Raw genomic sequence first — 23,433 nt, forward strand, 5'->3', positions numbered from 1 at the left:
GTGACTGTGCAAAGTTCGATTTTATGCCTGACGTTAATGGGCTCTTGCATAGTTCCCACTGGTATGAAACAGTCTGTACGTGTGTGTGTATGTGTGAGTGTTTTGGCGCTTGTTCCAGTTCCACCTCTGTGCAGGAATCTGTGGTTGTGTACAATGACGTTTGGTTGCATGTGAGCGAGCGCATCTGAGTTTCCATACTGCTGCCAGTCGAGTTACAGTAACACTGCAAACGATAAAAGTGCGTGCGTCTCTTGGTGTGACTATTTTTCCTCAAATCATTTATGGTATGAGATGAGAACTGGAACAACTTAGACACAGGAGGTAGAAAAAAACAGAACGTAGAGAAAGAAGAAGATGAAGAAGAGAAAGGCAATAATGACAAGGACACTGATGGAGACCAATGTCAATTAGGCAGTAACTGTAAGAGCAATGGTGGAGAGACAGAGGTTAATTATCTAATAATCATTATCTCCACTAGAGATAGATTCATAAATCAAAGCTAATGCAGTTTTTCTCATTTCAACATGCGTTGGCCACTTACGAGTTTACTCTCCAAACCCATTGCACTCTCCTGTCTGAGTCCTGGCAAACATCCATCACCACATGAGGAGTCTGATTTGCAGGAGACAGAAAAAGACATTCAGCAACATTCCTACATATGTGAAAGGAGTATAGTATGAATCTGTCATCAGCTGAGCATCATGAGTCTCAACAATAACAACCAGAAGACAAACTGGCCTGGGATCAGTGGTGGAAGAAGTATTCAGATGCTATAATAAAGTAAAAGTATTATCAGCCAAATGCACTTAAAGCATGAACAGTAAAAGTAGTCATTGTGCAGCAAAATTGTCTGTATCAGAGTTTCACTAATATATATATATATATATATATATGATGTTTTTGGATTAATACTATTGGTGCATTAATGTGTATGTTGTATTTTACTGCTGTAGATGTTTAAGGTTGAGTTCATTTTAACTACTTTATATACTGTTGGGTCGTTTGTCTATAGAAATGCATCATATTCTATAAGATCATATCATCATATGTTTGTAGCATCACTTTTCTGTAAGAAACATGTACGTATATCTACAAACTCAACTTTTCATGAACTCTAAGCAACAGGCTGTTTTACAGCTTTGTGATGATGCATTTTAGAGCTAATCCAAGAGGGTTTTTAAATAGTTTACTTATCTCAAGAAGTAGAAGAACTTTATAAACCCATTGAAGGAACACTAAATCCTTCAGGTTATTGCAAACATTCACTTTCGGGATGAAGATATGTGGAGAGGCAGGGTATGAAAAATTGCAGTAAGATTTGTATTAAGTGGCATAAAAGGGAAAAACTCAAGCACATGTGCCTCTAATTTTAAGTCATTAAGTACAGTACTTGAGGGAATGTACTTATCTGAATTGCCACCATTGCCTGAGATGATCTTTGACCAGCTGTTTCAGTACACCAATAGGCTCTTACCCAGAAAAATACATTTGTTGAAACAGAGCGACATCAAGTGGTGACAAGTGACATTTTTTAATTTGTAAGCACAACACCAAAAAGCTCTGCTGCTCAGATTTTAAAGCAAGACACTAAATAAAACCTTACAGCGTACAGTAAACCTCAACAACCAACCAAACCTCAGTGCAGACTATGTTAAAGGTCGTGTTTTTTCACAGGGAACATTTTTTCACAGGAACAACATCTTACTTATCAGGTTCCAGTTAAATTTTCTGAATTTAGTGTTTCAAATAATAATATATGTCTGATCTACCACTGCCAAAGCTCTGCACTGTCTCCTTTTTGTATGTGCTAATTGGCTGTAATGTAAAGACAATTAACTGGGTACATTTCTGAATTTACTGAGCTCTTCCTGAGGTTTCTTCCATCTTGTTTTTCCCCTGTTAAAAGGGTTTTTCCTCACTCAAATCCAGGGTCTTAGGACAGAGGATGTTGTTTACCGTACAGATTGTAAAACCCATTGAGGCAATGTGATTGTGATTTTGAGCTATATAAATAAAATTGATTATGAAGATGCAAATATGGATTTGTTGCAAATGAGGTAACACAAAGTGTAGACCATAGTTTGCAAGCTGGAAACCAAGCAGAGGGACAAGAATAGGCTACACACCTCAAGTACAAGGTGGAATATGGTATCTTTCTCATATTTTTCTAGTGTACAAACGTCAATGTAGTATTGATCTTTAATGGCTTTCATGTAATGTTATTTCACCCAGCAGATATCCCCTTGTTCAGCCATTTTTGGCCAGTAGGGGTCAGGAGAGACAAACACACAGCGGGCTCATAGCTTATACATTTGTTAGCCAAAACTGCCTGGTCTACTTACACATCCAGCAGAAACAGGCCAACAGGGTCAACTCCTTGAAGTCTTCTCTCTGTCCACGCGAGGAAGGTAAGAACAACATACCCACTTGTTTTAGTCTTGAGAAAAAACAAATTAAATGTTCCACTTCGTTCACCTGTCTCTCACCTCGGTGCTAGGAAAGTAGCATACAGTCAGGTAGCTAGCTAGCCAACGGTCGTGGATGGCTTTTTTCAGAAACGTAACATGTCCGTCTTTTTAGGTATTCATTTAATTCTTGCTGACTAATATTGATTAATTGATTGATTAATTATATATGAGTTAACCAAAAGGAAGACAGTCTTCTTTGCGACTTATCAGGTGCGGAAAAGCGACGGCAGGTGGGTGTTAAATTACACGAACATGAATTAGTCTGAAGGATGTTGGATCATTTGTACTGAACGTTGAAACAACCAACGTTAAATCAAAGATGGCGCTCAACTTCTTCCTCGCTCACCGACTGGAGTCCTGCTGAGCAGCACTGCCACTAATGTAGGGAGGTTATTCTGCCACACAGATATAAAGTTGTAGTACTGTAAAGCTTCCATTATATTATATTTTTTTCAAGATTATAACATCTAATATCCAACAACAGAGCCTAGTATCAGGGCTGACTGGAGAATATGAATCAGAGCAACAGGTGCACCAGAGAATTGCACAGTGGTGACTAAAGGTATGGCATCCTGGCATTAAAGTTCCTTGTTCACTAATAATCTATTAACTTTCTTTTTTACTCTTTATAAATTCCTCAGTTTGACGTATTATGTTATATGTTGCTTACTGCTCTCATTAAATTAGGTACAGTATCACTGACTTTCTAAACAAAATACAAGGTACAAAGCCGATCTAAGAGATGAAGGTTTAGTCCTTGAGTCGTGCTACATGTACTTTGAGTGTTGCAGATGAGTTCAAGAGTTTCACGGCCTGAGGAATGGAGCTGCTCTGTAGCCTGTTGGTACAGTACGATACTTCTGTGTCTTTTGCCTGATGGCAGCAGGGTGGACAGAATGTGGTTGGTGTTGTCTTTTAGTATCCTTTAGGCTCTATTCAGACATCTCCCTTCACTGATGTCACTGATGCTCTGTAGATGCTGGTACCAGTGATGTTCTGGGCGGTTTTAATCACCCACTGCAGAGCCTTCCTGTCCTGGGCCGTGCACGAACCGTGCCATTTTGTGATCCAGTCAGGGTGCTTTCTATTGCTTCTCTGTAAAAGTTGACCAGGATCTTGCTCCGGAATTTAGCCTTCCTAAGTTTCCGTTGAAAGTAGAGCCTTTTCTGTGCTTTTTTAACCAGGGTGGTGATGTGTGATGTCAGTGTATACATATAAATGTAACACTTGCCACTTCAAGGAAAAGTAGATGTTTCTAAGAAATTCTAATATGGTCACATAAACTTAAAATCTTGAGGATTTAGAAAATAAGTGAATGTGTCAGAAGTTAAATTGTTATTCTAAGCAAAGAGAGGCTTTCTCAGTTTCAGTTTGCTTAATTCCTATCTTGTGCAACTATGGACGTGTGTACGAGTTACTGTAGAGGCCTGAGAGTGGCGCCAAAGAGCTTTACAAGAATATGCAAGACAGAGAACTCCATGGAAGAAGTGAAATTCATAATTCATAATTATTATTAACATAACAATACTATACCTAGGCAGCCCTCCCCCATCACCTTAAAAGGCAGACCACAAACCCAGAAAACAACCTTAACCCTGACCTAAAACATTTATAATCTAGAGCATTTGTCTGAATAGAAATTGCTTTAATGATGTTTTCATTTTGTCACGTCAACAACGGTACACAGAGCTTTCAGCTCAGAGGTTAAATTGGAGAATTCAAAATCGGCACATTCATTTTTTTTCATGCAACACAGCCATTCATTCTCTAGGTTTACATTTACCTTTACATTTACAACAGATAATGTATGACCTATGTGTCTGGTCGGTTGATTACCAAAAGACTCTACATGGCTAAATTTATGATAACCAGGGATATAATATTAAACGTCTTGCTTTTTGGCATCACTGTTACACCTCCGTGCTCTTTCTTCAGTCACTGAACTCTCATGTCCTGTAGATGGGGGTATTGTCATCCTGGACTAACAAGTGGTCCCAAACCAAACCATGCCATGAAACAGATACTGTAGGGTTCAAGCATTCATGCTTGTACCATTTACCAAAGGCTGATAAAGCTTTCTGGCACCTCATTCATTAATTGATTTACCAGAGCTATATAGGTTAGCCATCAATAAGTTAACTTTTGGCTTGCCAGGTTGTGAAAAAATCTTCTTCCAGCTTTACACTTGTTTTTTCTTTTTAGCTGATATCTCAGATTAAACAAGAACACACACAAACAATCCAATGCAATCATTTTTACCTTCCAGAAAAAGGGAATCAGGGCATCTGCACGGAAATCAGACTTGACTGGTTGTTGTATAAATGCGTTATTAATGATTTAATATCATTTTTTAGCTGCAGATTTACTATCTTTTGCTCATGGCTTTGTGAAAAACATAAGAACACAAGATTATCCACAACCTGGCAACAATAAAGTTGATTTATTAATGGCTTATAACTGATCTAAATGATTTATAAGCCATTAATAAAGCCACCAATTACAGCTTGTACACCATTTAATAAGGGTTTGGTGTTAGAAGGTGGCACCACAAAGTTTGAGATGTTATCTGTGAAGGGCAAAGAAAGAAATAGGCAAAATAAGTCAGTGGTGAGCAGAGCTGAAAGATTTGAGTGAGAGAAATCGTCAGAGTATGTTTGAAAAAGAGGGAGAGAGAGAGAGAGAGGGAGAGAGAGAGGGAGAGATGTGGGTTTGAGGTTTGTCAAAGTGAAGCAGTTGCTCAGAGAGGAGTCTGGTGGATGGAGTAGGACGGATGGAGGGAGGGGAGCTCTGAGGATAAATGCGCTCTTTCATTTCCAAGTGAGAGAAATCCGTTACCAGAGGCACATATTTACACTGACGGAAACTGAGGGGAAACAACCTTTTTGTTTGTGGAAAAAAAAGCAGCGTAGAGGATCATGGACAACAAGTTATCAGAGGAACCTCACACTCACCTCAAAATTTGGGCTTGATGAGCAGATTTTCTGTCTACAGGAGGGCTTGATCTTCAAAGACGCGCTCCAGAGTCAGGAAGGATAAAGTGCGCTGCTGATCGACTGTTTGGGAAGGTGTTACACATTAGTGATGGTTTAATGACTCTAAACAGCGGCTTCTTGTTGGATGGGACAGGTGCAGGAATTTCATGCCGAAAACATGGGTCACTGAGGTGTCAAATACTTTTTTTTCCCTTCATCTTAAAGGTCTTTTCATGCACTGTGTTGTCACTAAGATATTTCTACTGGGACTTAAACGCAAAGACGCGAAAATCCTAGACAAGAATCCTTGTGTGGACTTGGTTTATTTAATTTTAATCCATATTTAACAACTTTTGTAAACGTCCTGAGTTGAGCCCCCACACACACAGCAGCAGACATGCCACTGCAGCACCATTTGACCGGATTTTACGCATCTCTTGGGGAAAGAGAGAGCTGAAAAAGCCTGTGTGTTTATGTGTGTGTGTGGTGGACGCCGATGCGCTACATTTCCAACAGCTCAGGGGAGACCACTTTGTAAACAGAAAAAAAAGGAAGAAAAAAATAGACGAGAGACTCTGCTTTCATTCAGTTTTTATAAATGGAGCTGCGTAAATACCTGTTGTGCCTGGAGCTCATCGTCCTTCTTAAAGGTAAGAACTACCTAACATTCATTTTTTGTTAAATTTGGGTTAAGACATTTTGTTTTAACACGTTAGAATAAGATGAAACTGCTTAATGATAATTAGAGTCTGAACAGCAACAGAAATCTTGAACTTTGCAGAACTAAACTCAACCTCTTGTCCATGATTGATGCCTTTTCACTTCCGAGTTGCTCTCTTGTCCTCCAGCTCTGTCTCTCTGGGTGATATGCTCATTAACCTGCTCAACCTTTGCACTTTAATGGACAACATGTGTGTAATAATGCCACACGTGCCTCCTTGAGTCCCAAAGAGCTTTATTCTGTGAGACAGTAAGCGACTGACCATGAAGACATTCCTAACATGACTGTGTGCTGGAGAGGAGAGAAACAGGCATATTAAAACATATGGCCACACTCCATTTGCCAAAAAGATCAAAGGTATAGGAAGTTACGCACGAGTCCAGCCAAGTAATGGTTTTTGGTTCAATGTCCGATCCTTTAGTAAATCTATCAGTTTTGTCAGTGTTGAGCAAATATTTCATTCTCGTTGGAGGCCTCCAGCTACCAGGAGATGTTTGGAGTGATCAGATATATTGGCATGTATCCTCTGCCAAAAGGTTACTGGTTCATCTCCTCTTTCAGCTGACACCCTCATGACCCTGGCAGCTGTGTAACTCAACCTCATCGTCCATATCAGCGATTCCCATCGCTTAGACTTGATGTCTAAAGTTCCCCCTAATAAGGCGTCTGTGCCATGTGTGTTTTCTCCATGGAGCATGAACATCAGCTTCCCCTTCTGTACTCATGTTCGCTGAGGTAGAGCAGCCTCACACACCTCATTGAGCCATTCCTGCTCACCAGCAAGAAACCAAAGAAAAAGACCATTGTTGTCTACCAAAATACGTGTTTACGCAGCTGATAAGGGTTTAACTGCTGAATTATGGCATGTGGCCGTGAAGCAAAGGGAGATCCATAGGCTGAGATATTATGTCAACTTTGTACCTGCTCTGAATCACACACACAAAGACTCGTTTGTACTTCTGTCCTTGTGAGGACGCTCTTTGACATAATTGCATGCATTCCCCAGCCCCTTACCCGCCACCTTAACCATCGCAACTAAATGCCTAACCCCACCCTTGCCCTAACCATAACCTTAACCTAATTCTGACTTAACCTCTAAACCAAGTCTTAAATTTTCCCATGCAACGGCTAATAGAATGCTATTTGCTTTGGCATTGTTGCATGTTTACAAAATGCAGCAGCCAATAGCGTGGAATGTAGGTCACACCCCATCACCTAACCACCAAGACGCCAATGCTGCCTCTCCCCACCTGGCAGCTTCCATTGAACATGGCTGGACCGGGACATAACACAGCCTCAGAGAAGACGGAAGCCAGTGTGATGACAGGAAATACCGTACCAAGATTGTTTTCTTGCCAGCTTTGGCTATTGGCATCGCAGTGCTGAGTCAACCAATAGGACCGCTTAACAAGTTAACCAGCTAACGTCAGCAAATGTTAAATTTAACAGCAGTTAGCACTTACTTTAGCAAAAGAACCTACTGGTGTCTGTCAACAAGGAAACTCAATAAATCACCTCGGTACTGTAACTGTTCTCCGTCAATGTTGTTGAAGGCCACGTCCAGAGCCATTCATGGAGTATCAGTACGTTCATCAGCAATTATTTTAGCTATCTGTCTGGAGTGGCAGGAGAAGGAAAACCAAAAAATATTTGCTACATAAAACATAACCCAGTTTCACCACAATCACTTCATAAAGTTATAAAGTTGTGTTCCAAGCAACACTCAGCTCTGGCAGCATTCCTTTTTCCTACATCCATGGCAGCGTCATAAAATAAACAAGTGTTTATTGGACAAAAAATTAATGTACGCCCCCAAGTGCAGGATAAGTCATCAACATTTTTTATGATTTTCCAGGAAGTTACAAACTCTAATTAAAACAGCTTTTTAGCCACTGTTGGGCCTGATACGGTTGTATAGGTGAGATATGGAGCAAGCCATATGTGAAAAAACAAACTTTAACAGTCCTTTGCGCGTCTGTCCAGAATTGAGGACTGGCGAAAATGTCATAAAAAAAATTGCTGTAAGTACACACACACACACACACACCACATAATCTTACTTATGTCACTGAAATTACATAAACTTATCATTTGCTCATTGACTCATTCATTTCCTGGAGCCTTACCCTAACCATAGCCATTACGTGCCTAACCGTAATCTTAACCACACCCTCACCTTGCGTAGGCTTGGCTCGCCATTTTCTCCCACTTTAAACCAGAAATATTGCCAAACTTCAGCTAGTGTTCTTCTTAGAAACTGAGTCTGCCATGTCTGTCTGTTATATGCCACTGTCAGGCCAATTAACCTGTAGTGAACTCTGCCAACCCGATCTCATTCCCAACTTGCCAATATCAACGTACATTGCCTCCGCTGCCATGATAGTTCAGTGTGCATTTTCTTCTCAAAATAAAAGCCCACGAATGCAGTAACAGATGTTATAAATATAGCATATGACGGCAGATATCGTGATATACGATAATATCTCATATCGGCCCAACCCTAACCTTAACCACTGACCATAGCCACACAAACACAGAGTCTCTGAAGTTGATGGATTAAGATGTTGGCATTTGTGCCAAATGTAAACATGTATACAGAAGGACCGTTATTCATGCAGCCAGTTTTCATGTTATGCAATATGCTTGAACATGGAATGCATCAAGGATTAAGGTTAATTACACCATATACTTGTACACATGTACACACCCCTAATGTTGCCTGTGGTTAGGTTTTACACATTGCCCTCATTTATATGTTCAAATCAAGCATGCGGGGTGTAATTTTTCTCCTTTTTCTCTCTGTAAACTTTGACTTAATTTATACGGTAGCTGATGTGATCTCAGTGAAAGTGTTTCAGCATGTGTGTGAGTTTGCTTGCCACTTTATGTGTCATACATGAGCATGTAGGTGAGTGAGTATGTGTGTAATGTTAATGGTTTCAGCAGAGCTCCCCTGATGCAGGCAGCAGGCTTCTCATGTCTGTTACACCCTGTTATGCTTTTACTGAGATGTCGAACACAGGTGTGTGTGTGTGTGTGTGTGTGTGTGTGTGTGTGTGTGTGTGTGTGTGCGTTTCACCAGTCATTCATAAATTTTCGCTATTATTCTCCCAGCTATCTTTTTTTTTTTTTTTACTCTCCCATAATTTGCTGACTTTCATTCCTACTCCCCCTCATCTTCCTCCCCCATTCCCCACGAGAGGGGGACAGAGATGAGAACAGAACAGATAATGGGGAGAAAATCTGTGAAAGAGGGTGAGAAGAGGTGAATGAGGGGGATGCATGGGAAACATGAGTTGGTTAAATGAAGATGATAGAAACAGACAGTCGAGCAGCAGACATCTTTACTGCAGTACATTTCACAGAGGTGATATAAGTCAGGGGTGTAAATTAAAGAGACAGATACAGACAACGAGAGAGAGAAACTTAATGTTAGTCCAATTAAAATAACATATCAACGACTCTGTATACTGCTATAAGTGCTGGCATGTCTCTGTAGTATCCTAAACATCATAATGTCAAGTTCAGTTTCTGTCCCTCAACATGTGCCCACACATATTCTACACAATCACAACCATCCAGCAGCAGTAGCGCCCAGAGCTGAACGTGTGGTTGAGAGAATCTGGACCCAGTTTGCCATGATAAATGTTTGCCGCCAGTTGTCATGGCGATGGGTGGTCAAACAGGCTGCGGATACAGTGTCATATACAAACCCCAATGTAAATGGAACCAGAAGAGGGAGGACAGGACAGGGAAAACAGAGAGAGATGGTACAGTTTTGTGGGAGTCGGAGGGGTTGGGAACGGAGAGGGGGCCTTGTGGTAGAGTTACAGTGTGTCTGTGTGTGTTTGTGTGTGTTATTGGAGAGGGGGTAAAAGAAAGAAGCAATTTATGGTTTATGAGAGAATGAGTGAAATAGGAGAATGACAGAGAAAATCAGTAGCAGCGGTTGTTGTCGGAGGCCTGGTTTGTTGCGGGAAGAAACTTGGACTCGGAGAGAGTGGGTGATGTTGCCACAAGAAAAGAGAAAAACATTTTACTGTGCTGTGTAAAAGAAGGGTGGTGGGAGAGAAAAGTAGAGTATAACTTGTTCACTCTGGCCATGAAAATGGATGGTTTAGTTTTAAGGAATTACTCTATCCTTGCGTATTCCCAGTAGAGAAGTCTGATAAACATCTGTGTAGAATCAGATTGATGGCTGAATTTCATCAGAGTCACTGGAGGCTTGGACACTGAAATAGTTGGATGCTCATACAGAACTGCAAGATGAACAGAAACAGGATTTAGTCTACAGTTACAGTAGTGGCTCTGTGTGGCTCTACTTAGACACAGTAGTGCTTTGAGTCAAAGGCTACTGTCCCTGTGCTGACATGCTCACATTGACAATGCTAACATGCTGTTGCTAAGCAGGCATAATGGTTACCATGTCTACCATCTTAGTTAAGCACGTTAGCATGCTAACTAGGGCCTGACCAAATTTTTTGAGCGATACCGAGAGATATGAAGTTTTTCCAATGATTCCTTAAAAGTGGTTAAACATAAAGATACTGCACATATGTGATGGTAGCAGGATATCTTACAGTTTAGCAATAAACGTTTTCATCAAAAATGGTGTCAGCGCACCGACACAGTAAACTTCACTGGGAGTTTGATAAATAGAAATGAATCCTTTTCCTTTTTTTAAAAAAATCTTTTTCTGAATTATGCTTTGTTAAAAAGTTTTCATATTAGCACCTGTTAGATAACATATAAGCAGATACCGAGAGCCTATATCATTCTGTATTGTTAACTTCGGCCAACAGATGTATTCATATGGCTCTAATGCTAACATTTACTAATTAGCACTAAACACAAAGAGGCTAATGGGATTGTTATTTGTTATGCAGGTGTTTAGTGATTAATCGAAGTATATGACGACTTATAATTTTGATTTGATCGTGGGGCTTGATGAAAAGTTAAAGGATTCGGCAAAGTAATTACGACCCATCCTCTAGGGAACATGAATCTTAACCAAATTCCATGGCAATTCATCCAACAATAGTTGTGAAGACATTTAACTGTCTGTCTTGAAAATCACAAATAGACAAAAATGTCCAGGGGAACTCCACAGTCGGTAGTCTTCATCTTCATGGGACCGTGAATTTCATGCCAAACCATAGAGGAGATAGAGTTAGATATTTCACACAGTAATTGCAAAATTGGACCTGCTGGCTATAGAGGAAAAGTCAGGGGTTCACCAATAATCAGCAGGATTCATCCTTTGGGAAGCGTGGAAGTCTCCTCAAAATTGTATGGCAATCCATCAAATATATGTTGAGATATTTCAGTCTGGAGCAAAATGGTAGACTAAGCGACATAATGACATTGCCATCCCTAGAGCCTTCTTCAGTGAGTAAATCTGAGTCCAAGAACAGAAGAAAATAGACTGGAAATTCAATGATATTACAGTAAAAACATCTGTGCGAAACAGAAAAATGAAAGAGCAGGTAGAAGAAACAAGAGTATGTGAGAAAACCAGGAGCAGAGATGGAAGAGAAACAGTGAACGTATCTAGTTACCCTCTCAAAACCAAATGGAATCCCCCTCTGATTGTCCTGGCCAAGGTAAATGTCTGTGTGTGTGTGTGTGTGTGTGTGTGTGTGTGTGTGTGTGTGTGTGTGTGTGTGTGTGTGTGTCAGTGTGTATTAGTGGGGAAGTATCTGTATACAAGTGTGTGAGTAGCTGGTGTGTAATCACAGCAGCAGTGCTCTGGTCTTGTTCCTCATCTTCAACTTCTTTTACTCCAGTAGAATCACTGAGTTATGTATGAGAGTTACTGTAGATGCCCCCCAGATGCTGCTAAATTACACGTCAAGTCAAATTTATTTTAACAGAACACATCCAACACCCTGCTTTTCAGGGACACAAATAACATACAGTAGATAATACAAGTGGGACGAGTTAAATACCATCTGTCAAGAATGTCATAGTGTTTCTGAGCCTGAAATGAAAATACAACGTGATAATGCTCTTTAATTTAAGTGGAAATGTGCATTTATAGGAAGTAGCAAAGACAGTTTATTTCCTGTCTGCCACTGACCTCATCAGCTAACCCTTGTGCAACAACAGGAAAAATGTAAAGTGATCTGCACAGTATACTTTGCATTTTTATACATTTTAATACAAGGTTTGATCCAAGTGTGAACCAAAAATCGGTCAGTAGTCCATTTCTCCTGGCTGTTGTTCTAAGAACTAGATTATTCATAGAAAGGTGGGGTGAGTGATTCTGGAGAAAGATAGTTGATTCATTCCCAGGTTGACGTATATGGACGTTTTGGGTCATTGTTTTTGTGACTTAGACCAAACCACAAACCCAAAAAGCTGATGTATGATGACCAGGAAATGAGACTCAACACTCAATCTTTCTGTTTCTCCAGAATCACCCACCTCGCCCAATTAACACACAGATTTGTAAGATAACACACAATAAGGTGTTTTTGTATTTTGCTTTAAACTTTTTTTTGCCATTCCAGCATCATGGCTTCATGGATGGCAATGTCTGTCTGTAGTAGGGCTGCAAATAAGGATTAGATATTATTTTTGCGAATATTTCTTAAATGAAAAAATCGTGAAAAGTTCTTTTCACAATTTCCCAAAGCCCAGAGTGACATCTTGAGGTCTTTTCTTTTGTCCAACTAACAGTCCAAAACCTGAAGACTCTTCATGTACTTTCACAAATGACAAAGAAAAGCAGCAACTCCTCACATTTAAGGAGCTGAAACTTGCAAATGTTTGACATTTGTGCTTTCCATTGACTAATCTATTAGTTTCCTAACCATTACAGCTTTAGTTTGTAGGTCTGTCCAGTCTGGTCCAGACTGAAATATCTCAACAACTATTGGAAAGATTGCCATTACATTTTTTACCGACAATTGTGACCCCCAGAAGATGAATCTTAATGACTAGTGATTCCCTGACATTTCTCTAGCGTTACTATGAGATTAACATGTCTCAACAGCTACAGGATCTATTTCCATGTAACTTGGTACACATGTTCATGTTCACCTCAGGATGTCTTTTCATCTAGTGACATCATCAAGTTAAAATTTCTAGTTATTCAATACTTGGTTCTTGACTTGCCCATCAGCCACAATCAGACTTTGTGTTTAGTGCTGAGTAACACATTTTAGAATGCTAACAAACTAAACTAAGTTGGTTTCAAAAATCAAGATATTAGTATTGTCACTGGGAGCATGTTAGCATGCTTAACATATAGCTCACAGCAGAGCTGTAGCACTCTTAGTCTTGTTATTCATTAAGAATAAATATCTTTAATAAAAAGTGTTACAAAAAGGTATATGACTTAATATATGATAGGTTGGTTATGAAGAAAATGGAGACAACCTCTTGACACTGACATATGCAAGATAAGAGTTGTGCGACTTGTTACTGTTGTGAAGATCTGCTAGCAAATCATTAATCCTTAAATTCTTCCAGATTTATTTCAAATTATAAAAGATCACAGTAAACTTAATTTGTTCATTCAGTTCCACTCTGATTAGCATAACAGGAAACATTTAACCTATGAATGAGTGTAATAATCTACCTTCATTTATTTTTTCTTTCCTTAGAAAAGCATATTTGGATTTTCTCCTTCAGACTGTAAAAAAAATAAGCTGTCCTCCACTTATTTTTCCAGTTGGAGCATGTTTTCATGCTTCTGTTTACACCTAAATGTTCACAACTCAGTGGACTGTCTGACTACCATCTTGTTGCTCTCTGTCTTCTCTGTGTCTCCCTCACCTCTTACTCTCTCTCTCTGGTTGTATGAAGGGTAGGCTTGTGTGTCATAACAGGAGGCTTACTATACTCCATAGTTTTTCTAACCCACACCCTTCCCTGCCTTGCCTCTTCTCTCCCCTTTCCTCTCCCTCTTTCCCCTTAGACTGAACTCCCTTTTTCCTCGGAGGTTGCCTTTGGTCACTCTGTTTATCCATATTTTTCAATCCCTCATCTTCTTCCCCCCATCCCCTCTCCTAAGGCCAAGTGGGGAAATGATAATCTGACTCTGCACTGTAGATGTACACACAACTTTCAGCTCCATGTTTTTCATGTTTTTCACAAATTCTATAACGGCTTGGGGAAATAGTTGTATTCTTAACGTCTTGATATTGCACAGTAAGATGAATACTTAAAAGTAGGTCAGCGTACAGTATAACATCCTTGAAGAGTTATTTGTCGTATTTACACTTCTGTTTTTGTATGGATAAAACAAACGAGATATTTTACTTTTGTTATCTTCAGACAAAGCAAGGCTAGCTCTTACCCCATGTATCCAGTTTTGATGCTAAGCTAAGTTTGCTAGCTGCTGGCTGTAGCTTCGTAATAAATGGACAAATGGAGGAGAGGTATCAATCCTCTCATCTAACTATATAAGCACATAGCAAACCTTTCCCTTGACATCCAGTTCCCTCCTTTTAATTTTTGTGAAGTTGCTTTAAGGTTGGAAAAAACGTGTTTCCCTGGCGAGCTTTGCATTTCATAATATAAATATTGCAGCGAGTGTTGTCTACGGCCAGTTTTGGACAGTCTAACCACATTTGGGAGCAAATTTGGCCCACCATTGCCCTGACTTACTGTGCTGTGAACAAGTAGCAGGGGTGACATAGTCTCTTGCTCACTCTCTCTTTCTCTCCTTATGTCTTTCTCTTCTCTAAGTAACTCTTTCACCCGTATGTGTTCTGAGGTACGGAAATTTTGCACATTTTTAGGTGACATGAACTGGTCCTTGGTAGTACTGACGCAATTCCATCGGTACTGTTAAAAGTACAGGGTTCAGTACCAAACTCTGATGCCAATTTTAAAAAAATAAATAAATAAAACATGTTGTCCTCTGTGTAATGATCTCTTGTTTGATGTCTTTCAGAGTTGTGTCAGTGTTTCAACATAGATGTAAAGCATCCGCGGATCTTCACTGGTCCAGAGGACGCTCTGTTTGGCTTCTCTGTTTTACAACATGAATCAGACGGAGAAAAATCGTAAGTGTCTGTCAATGAGCAAATGACAGAGAAAGAGAAAACATTACTAAACAGTCCTAGTTTTTACATAAAGAAGATGTTTAGTGATGTCTTGACGATAAATGACTGACTGTGTCATTCTGTTAAAGGATGCTGGTTGGTGCTCCCTGGGACGGGCCGCCAAACAACAGGAAAGGAGACGTGTACAAATGTGTTGTGGGAGAGGAGAGGAACTCAAATTGCAGCAAAGTGAATCTAGGTGAGAGAAACAAATAATTTTAACAAATCAACTCTCCTCGGGGGGAAAAAAAAATCAGTCAAGTTTAAACTAATCTGTTTGTCCATCTCAGGTGAGACTGCTCTCCAGAACGTTTCAAAGAACCTGAGGAACTCTCACCTGGGAATGACGCTCACTCCAGACTCACCTGATGGCTTCCTGGTATGTGGTTTTAACACTGAAAACAAGACTTTTTATTTTTGCTACGTGGGCATTTGGGTTTTGCTTGAAGCCTGAAGGGATGTGGTGAGACCAGGTTGTGTTTGTTTGACAGAATTTTAATGAATCAGCTCTGTTGGTATGTTTTTATTTGACTTTAGAAGTGACCACGTGCGGTTCACTGATCCCACACTTCCTGGACACCATTTTGGAGATTCATATGCACACAAGTCAGACACATAGACTGATTAATCACTTGTAGAATCCAAATGTATTTATTTGTCTCGGCGCAGTTGAGTGCCAGCCTAAGTGCAAACTCGAGTCTCACATCTCGAGTCTTTAACTCTCATACGGACATCTTGCTGTTGCTCTCTAAACTTGATTTCTCCAGTTTTGAGGCTTCTACACAGCAGAGGAACACACTTCAGCCTGGGCCATTAAGCAGAAGTGTGTGTTTTGTATGTTTGTTTGTATGTTAGTTACTGTGTCTATGTTCCTGTGCCTGTTTGTTTGTGTATGCGTCAAGCCAGTGTGCTGCTGTTGCGTGTTTTGGATTCAGCCAGGTTTTTACTGCTGCTTCGGGTGTGGAGTCGTGTACAGTTCACGAACGCCATCCAGCTTAGCCCATTTTAGTGTGTGTGTGTGTGTGTGTGTGTGTGTGTGTGTGTGTGTGTGTTTATCTTAACCCCAGTGGTCAGGTCTATAACAGGATCGGAATGCGTCTCCGGCCCTTTGTTAATGACAGACCTACCAAAAGCCATAGCACCTCTCCTGCTTTTTCCCTCCTTCCTTTCTCTCATTCCTCACTCCATCCCTTCTTCTCTGCCTGTCTGTGTGCCTGAGGAGAAACCCGTCTATAATGACAGGGCGAGCAAAACCAGGATGTTTCTCTTTCTCTCGTCCTACCCCCAGTTCACCCCACTTTCTGTCTCTCTTTTGTCTCTCTGCTGCTGCGTGTGCGAGTTTCCCTTTTATCTCCTCTTTCCGCGCTCTCCCCCTAATTCCTCCCTCTTGGTATGAAAGCCAAATAAACGGCTTTGAAGACAGAAATATTTTTATATGGTGGCCCCCTCCCCAACCCCACACTCACCCCCCTACATTTAGCACAATCAGATTTAAATTGCCTTACTGGTCTGATGTTCCAGCTCTGTTAAACCACTCATGACAACAGTGACTGCCAACATGTCAACAATAGTCTCTCTCTCTCTGACTCTACCTCATTTTTCTATCCACCAAACCACACTATTGTAGTTTTTCCATGACTTATCCCCTCTTAAGAGTTGTTTTCCCTGTCTGCCCACATTTAGCCTTTTTTTCAGTGTTTATTTGTGGGTCAACCGACTACTTTTGTCTACGTGTTTAAACCCTTTGATAATAACTGAAAAACCACCTACAGGCCTTGTGAGCTGAACACAAACACTTATAAATATAAACCACTCAAATTGACTGTAGATTCTCCCAGAATTGCTTCACCTGTAAGACAGATGCTGATGTATATGTGTTTGTGTGTGTTTGGCAGGCATGTGCCCCTCTGTGGTCTCAAGAGTGTGGTACGTCTATGTTCAGCACCGGCATCTGTGCCTCTGTCAGCGATGACCTAGAACCAAGAGAGACCATCGCTCCAACAGCGCAAAGTAACCACATATTGGCACTCACATTGAGGAGGAGAAACATGCTGCACATGCCTGCTTTAGCTAACCAAATATTTTTAAACTCCCACATGTGGCAGGGTGCTCGACATACATGGACATCGTGATCGTGCTGGATGGCTCCAACAGTATCTACCCCTGGTATGAGGTCCAGAACTTCCTCAGCAACATCCTCAGCAAGTTCCACATCAGCTCGGACCAGATGCAGGTAAAAGTACAAGTCGATGTGTGGTTGCACTGCCTATAAATATTATTTACATTGGTAATGGAAAGTTGCGGTTTTGAATTTGAGTGAGTCTCCTATTCAAACCGCTGGAACCCCTCAACTGTTGGCCAGGATAGTAAGACAAGCTAGTCCCTTGAGTGAAAACATACATAGAGTGACACGTATAAAAGGACCAATTTGGCAAATTGTGACCAAAATGAATTGCTTTAGTAATGTAAAGGGACATGAGCCGAGCTAGCTTGAGGTTTGGGAGGAGTGGAAGTTGGAGAGGGGGGCTGGGGGTCCTGGGACATTATTCTGAGCTAAACAACAAGAGGAGTGAGAGGGAAGATTGGGTTTTGAAAAGGGAGGGTGGGGGGTAAGGGGTAGCAGGCAATGTGAGGTGAAGAGGAAATACCTCTGGTTTTTGAATGAATTCAAAAATTCCCCAAGTGCACTGTTTGCTTTAAGAACAGGATTGGTACTTAAAGAGATAGTTCACCCGACAAACAAGTCTCAGATGTTGCTTTCCACAACTATGAACCAGCGCAACCATGAACATATGGCTTCGCTGAAATGCTTGAGTGTTTTTTCTGTGCGTATGTGTGCACATTCAGGTTGGTATACTGCAGTATGGCGAGGTAGCAGTTCATGAGTGGTCTCTGAAGGACTACCAGACCACACAGGAGGTGGTGGAGGCCGCCAAGAACATCAGCAGACAGGAGGGACGGGAGACGCGCACTGCATATGCCATCCACATGGCCTGGTAGGCCTGTCAATCACTGATACTTCATTCTTACTGGCTGATGTTCTTTGTACTAAAACCTACTTGGCTGGCGAACTGGAAACTCACTGAGTGTTTAGATAATGGCATAACATTCTTCAGGATTTTCTCTAAATATATCACTGTTTAATTTATTGTAATAAGATCAATCAGGTCTATTTTCTTCTAGTCTGTTCTTCGTTTTAATGATATGCTCCAATATGATCCCCTCAGGCTGCTTTTGATTTATGGCTTACCAAGCGATCAGACAAGGATAAGTTGAACAAGTATAACATGGGATACTTGAAGTTGCTCCAATCAATTTGTGTATATATACAGTATATATATAAATGAGCAAAGTGGAAAAACACACATATTATTATGATAAATCCTCAACTCTGTTCAGCGTTTTAGCATCTTAAAGGTCATTGTTTTGGTTTTATGACCAGCAACTTTTGGCAACTGTTTTGGTTCACTCTGTCATCAAACTTGTTTCCAGCCAAACCCGGCAGCTGTGTCCACTAAAAAAATCCCAGTCAAACCCACTGTATACTACTTGCCCTGCATCATACAGCAGACGGATCATTTAGTAGCTAAAGTGCCAGATATCTTCCCCGGGAGTTGGTGGAGACCATAAACAGTGACAAGGAAAGTGATTATTGGATTTTGCCAAAATTTTTAATTTGCTCGACTAGACTACGTTGATAAATCTTGTCACTTGCGGCTGATTTCAGACAGACCATGAGCCCCGTGTGGAGACACCATAACATTAGCTAACCTTGGTATGCATGTTCGCTGTGTAACATATATAAATTAGAGTGCATGCATTGTGGTTAATCAGTCTTGTAACAAAATATTTCACGAAACTGGCTACACACCTGGCAGGTCAACCTCTTCACTTATTTGTCTCCATGCATTGTTGGCCATGTTTTATCTCGATAATGTACCACACGATTCTCTTCCATGCTTGCTGTGGCTTTTTTATCCATCCATAAAAAATGCATTTCTTCTTGTTGAATGCTAGGGGGGTTCATTCATGATAACAGATACAAAGGTTTGTCGTCATGAAGGACAGGAATGAGGAAGGATGTTGCTCTTGTGCCTGCTGGATGTGTCATTGACACATTCGTTAACATGTTTGCCATATCAACTTTAGTAGAAGATAATACGTCAGTGTTGTTTTTACAGCTTGTTCTGCTGTTAATGCAGATTTAAATTAGAGAAGCTTCCTTTAGCAAATATTATTTTTAAGTTGATATAGTTCTATTTGGAAGCATGTGCAATTACCAGTTACTGAGCAGAGATATTTAGATAATAAAACCCTGACAAAATGCCCAGACCAGATCTTTAAAATACTCTTCTTTAACCTACTCCTGGCTGTACTCACCTTTATGGCTTTTCTTTGCAGAAGTATGTTGGGGGTATTTAAGCTGGTAACCCAAGTCTAAAGAAACAGATCTATAGGTTGAGGTTCAGTGGCTTAATGAAAACCTCAGTCTTAAAATATCTTTCTTTTCAAAATAAAATTCCTGCTTTATTAAAGTCATACCCACATAGAGCACCACACCCAGACCTGATGTGTGGCCACGGCTTCCATTTTGGGATGTGTATCTTGGAGAGGTATTCTACTTCGCGCACACACACACACACACACACACACACACTCTGATGCATGCAGGTAATTGGAGAGTTCCTGTTTTCTGGTACATTTAAAGGTAAAAAGTTGTAGGAGTTAAGGTGGAACGTTTAAAAGGTAGTTAGTAGCGGTGACTGGAAAATGGAGCCAGTAAAAAAAGTGCAACTGTGCCATTAAAACACCAGTGACGGGAAACCCAGACACTACTTCACCTCTCCCACCTGGTCAGATCAGTAGACTCATCAGTGCTCAGGACAAAAACAAGAAACTGAGGAGTCATTTTGAAATCGCAAAAGTGAATATTTTCTCAAGTGTGTGCATCAGAGAAAGAAAAATCAAGCGGGGGGATACAGTTTTTGAAATAACTGAAGAACTTCTCTTTTGACTCTCTCTCTCTCTCTCTCTCTCTCTTTCTCTCTCACACACACACACACACACACATACAGTACAGATGGACAGATAGCAGCACTGGCACTCGGCAGCAAAGTGACGGGGTATAAAAACACTGAGATTAGCTGAGCTGGACTAGTTGGCTGCTGGCTCAGCATGACTGCAGGTGTGGCACAGACTGACCCAGCCTGGTCAGCCAAGTCGTACTCCTGCAGCTGTAAAAACACACACGCATACACTTACAGTACATACATGAATGAACACATACACACATATTAAGGGCTCACACCATACACACACCGTATAACTATACTTACCAGGGCTGACATTCATTCCTTGGCTCCCCGAACCTCGACTTTAACCCTGCTCCCTGCATGTTTGACCTTTGACCTTTACCCTAACCTTGTCCTTATTATAAACTTAACCCTAAACCCAAGCACTTAGCTGAAATAGCTCCTAAATATATCTCCCTGGAGTTTTTTGATGATTTTATTTTTGTGTGGACAATTGGTACACACCAATTGGTGTTGTGATCGTAAGACGGCACAACAACTGGCTCTTTTTTGCTGACGGTTGTACTGTAGTTTCATTTTTGCATATGACGACATGAGAGTGGTAGCGATCTTGATGAATGGAGGAAGTTTAAAGCGCCTAGTATCAGGAAAAACTTCAGAAATGAAGTTGCAGAGGCACATGGTATCGAAGTCATTTAATAAAGTTTGTTGCATTAAAAGTCCAATTTGTAAGAAAGTTGATTTTTGAGTTTAATACTGAGGCTTTGGGATTGTAGGTCGGGTCGGCTGCCATCCCAAAGCGTCAGTATTTGCAGAGTTGGTAATGAGCCTCAAAAATCATCTTTCTTAAACATTGGACCATTAATCCGTGTGCTCCAGTATACTTCAGACTCTATTGCTGAAGTTTTTCCTGATACTAGTGGTATTATTCTTCTCATCTAAATCTCTGTGAGAAAGTAAGAGTGAATTTCCCAAAATGGCAAACATAATCTTTTAAAGTACTTTGCCTCAGCCTTTAAAAGAACAGTGTTAACACAGTTTTAAAAGAATACCTTGCTTATAATGTAAAAAAGTGTTAAGTTGGACCGGTTTGACTGCAGAGTAGTTGACAGACTCATGCATAGACATCAAACAGCCCTCTACAATTGGATTAGCCACTGATTTTTATATTGCTCCACCCGTCTCAGACGCTCTCACTCACTCACCCACACACAAACACACGCACAAAAGTACACTCACAGACCGCCATGCCGTGTCATTACCACACTGCTGTGACTCCATAAAATGGGTTGTAAATACAGGCAGGCGTCCCAATTAGCTCCACTCACTTTCTCCCCTCTTTTATCTCCCCTTCCCTCTTTCTTAACTACTTGTGTCTTTCATCCTAATTTTTCGTAGCTTCCTCCTGTTCCTCTTTTATTCTTCCCCTCCTACCTGTTTATGTCCGTCTTGTCTTGTCTTTTTTGTCTCTGTTCTGTTCTCTACCACGTTTCTTCCTGCTTTTATGTAGCTTTTTCTCTCTTTCCCTCACTTTTATGTGACTGTATACTGTACATCACACAGTCTTGATACCACATCAAAGCAGGATTAACACTTCTCAGTTGTTATTTTTGGCTTCATTTTACTGTCTTTTATCATTCTTTTAATTTGCATTCCCACTCCCTTTCTTTCCCCTCTGGTCTTTTCTGTTTTTCTCCATTTTTGCTAGCTACCTTTCTTGTCTTATCAGACTTATTAGTTACCTGTTTGCTATCTTTCTTTTCTCATCTCCTTCAGTCGTTCACTCATCTATTTGTCCGTAACTTTCCTCCTCTACTCTGTTTTCTCCTCTCGGCTCCCTATGTAATTTGCAGACTGCATAGGGGAAACGGTTGTTTTTAACTCTGAGTTTCTTGTGGCTGACCACGATGTTATATTTAGGCAAGGGCTGGAGTTGGGCCTGAAAATGACTGAGTTCACTAGCAGTGACTACTCTTCCCAGTTCTGTGTGTGTGTGTGTGTGTGTGTGTGTGTGTGTGTGTGTGTGTGTGTGTGTTGGTCTGAGGCTTACCAACTCTATTCAATGCTTGAAGCAGGTCCCACTGAGAACAGGTTTCCTGCAGACAAACAGGGTGCGGCTTGGGTCTGTTCGTGTGTTTGTCATTTAGGTTTCCTCTTTGTATCATGGCACAACCGGATGGGAATGCACAGATGCGGTCACTGTGTGCAGTGACACATGGATGACCAAGTTGAGTCAACTGGCAGCTAATGTATGTGTGTCAAGTATGACTAATATAGATGTGGCAAGGTCCAGTTGTGAGCTTAAATCCAACGTCTCAGTGTTTTACTGGCTATTCATTTTCTCAGGGATGGACTTGAAATTGTATATTATCTTATAGGCGTTTATGTTTATTTCAGATTTTAGGAAACCAAGTGCCTGATACTCCCTGGTGTCCTCCCTCTCCCTCAGGCTCTTTCACTCCTTGTATTTTCCTTCTCTTTCTTTCTTGCTTTCGCTGTTTTGATTTAAGATCATTCAGCTGGATTTTTTTTTTAGCAAACTAGCCTGACATTCTTTATCTCAGTCTGCCCTTTCTTTCGTCATAGCACGGAGGCGTTCAGCACTGAGCGTGGAGCCAGGGACGGCGCCACCAAGGTGATGATTGTAGTTACGGACGGAGAGTCGCATGACGGGGAGGAGCTACCAGAGGCTTTGGAGGAGTGCGAGAACAGAAACATCACCAGATACGCGATTGCTGTGAGTAAATCTCATCAAGTCTCGATGGGTTGTTTAAATTTAAGAAAGTGAAATCTTAAAGAATCACAGTTGTCTGCGTTTTATTTGAGAGTTGTAATGTCTCATGATGCTCAAACATGTTGATTCAGGAGTGTTTTTTAAACATGAAAAGAGTGAAACTATTGTGGGAAAAAACACAAACAACTAACCTACATTATCAGTGGGGTGTGCATCCCTGACATTCCTCACACATTGTGTGAAAGTGGTACAGTGACCATCTACACCCTAAAGCGACCACACAATACCACCAACACCACACCCCCAAAAATAACATCTCCAAATTACAAAATGAACCCCTTGTGGGCACTAAAATAGTCCAGTAGGAACAAAAACTCTTCCTTTCCAGCCCCGCCCGACCCCCTCAACACAGACACACACTGAGTGGTGGCATGGTTTTAGTGTCAGTG

At 40.8% G+C, this 23,433-nt stretch overlaps 1 protein-coding gene and 1 long non-coding RNA gene across 4 annotated transcripts in view; one reads left to right on the forward strand and one right to left on the reverse strand.

Annotated features, from left to right (window-relative positions):
* The window catches only part of LOC311259336, a 34,508-nt gene extending 31,931 nt beyond the window's left edge, over window positions 1-2,577 (reverse strand). For both annotated transcript variants that reach the window (XR_014622852.1, XR_014622853.1), the window contains exons 1-3: window positions 2,487-2,577; window positions 2,343-2,391; window positions 542-612 (exon numbers count right to left, since the gene is read on the reverse strand). This is a non-coding gene — a long non-coding RNA (uncharacterized lncRNA). The remainder of the gene's footprint in view (window positions 1-541; window positions 613-2,342; window positions 2,392-2,486) is intronic.
* Window positions 2,578-2,627: 50 nt separating this feature from the next.
* itga10 (integrin, alpha 10) overlaps window positions 2,628-23,433 on the forward strand; it is a 32,330-nt gene continuing 11,524 nt past the window's right edge. The window contains exons 1-8 of one of the 2 annotated variants that reach the window (XM_084356395.1): window positions 2,628-2,698; window positions 15,067-15,178; window positions 15,307-15,416; window positions 15,508-15,596; window positions 17,113-17,227; window positions 17,323-17,450; window positions 18,065-18,213; window positions 22,837-22,987. In XM_084356395.1, coding sequence (XP_084212521.1) covers window positions 15,308-15,416; window positions 15,508-15,596; window positions 17,113-17,227; window positions 17,323-17,450; window positions 18,065-18,213; window positions 22,837-22,987 — 741 coding nt within the window. In that variant the 5' untranslated portion in view covers window positions 2,628-2,698; window positions 15,067-15,178; window position 15,307. Of the gene's footprint in view, window positions 2,699-5,266; window positions 6,091-15,066; window positions 15,179-15,306; window positions 15,417-15,507; window positions 15,597-17,112; window positions 17,228-17,322; window positions 17,451-18,064; window positions 18,214-22,836; window positions 22,988-23,433 lie in introns of those variants that run through there. The other variant, XM_084356394.1, reaches the window with a different exon arrangement.

Source organism: Pagrus pagrus, assembly GCF_965226575.1.
Source record: "Pagrus pagrus genome assembly, chromosome: 7".
Taxonomy (NCBI): Eukaryota; Metazoa; Chordata; class Actinopteri; order Spariformes; family Sparidae; genus Pagrus; species Pagrus pagrus.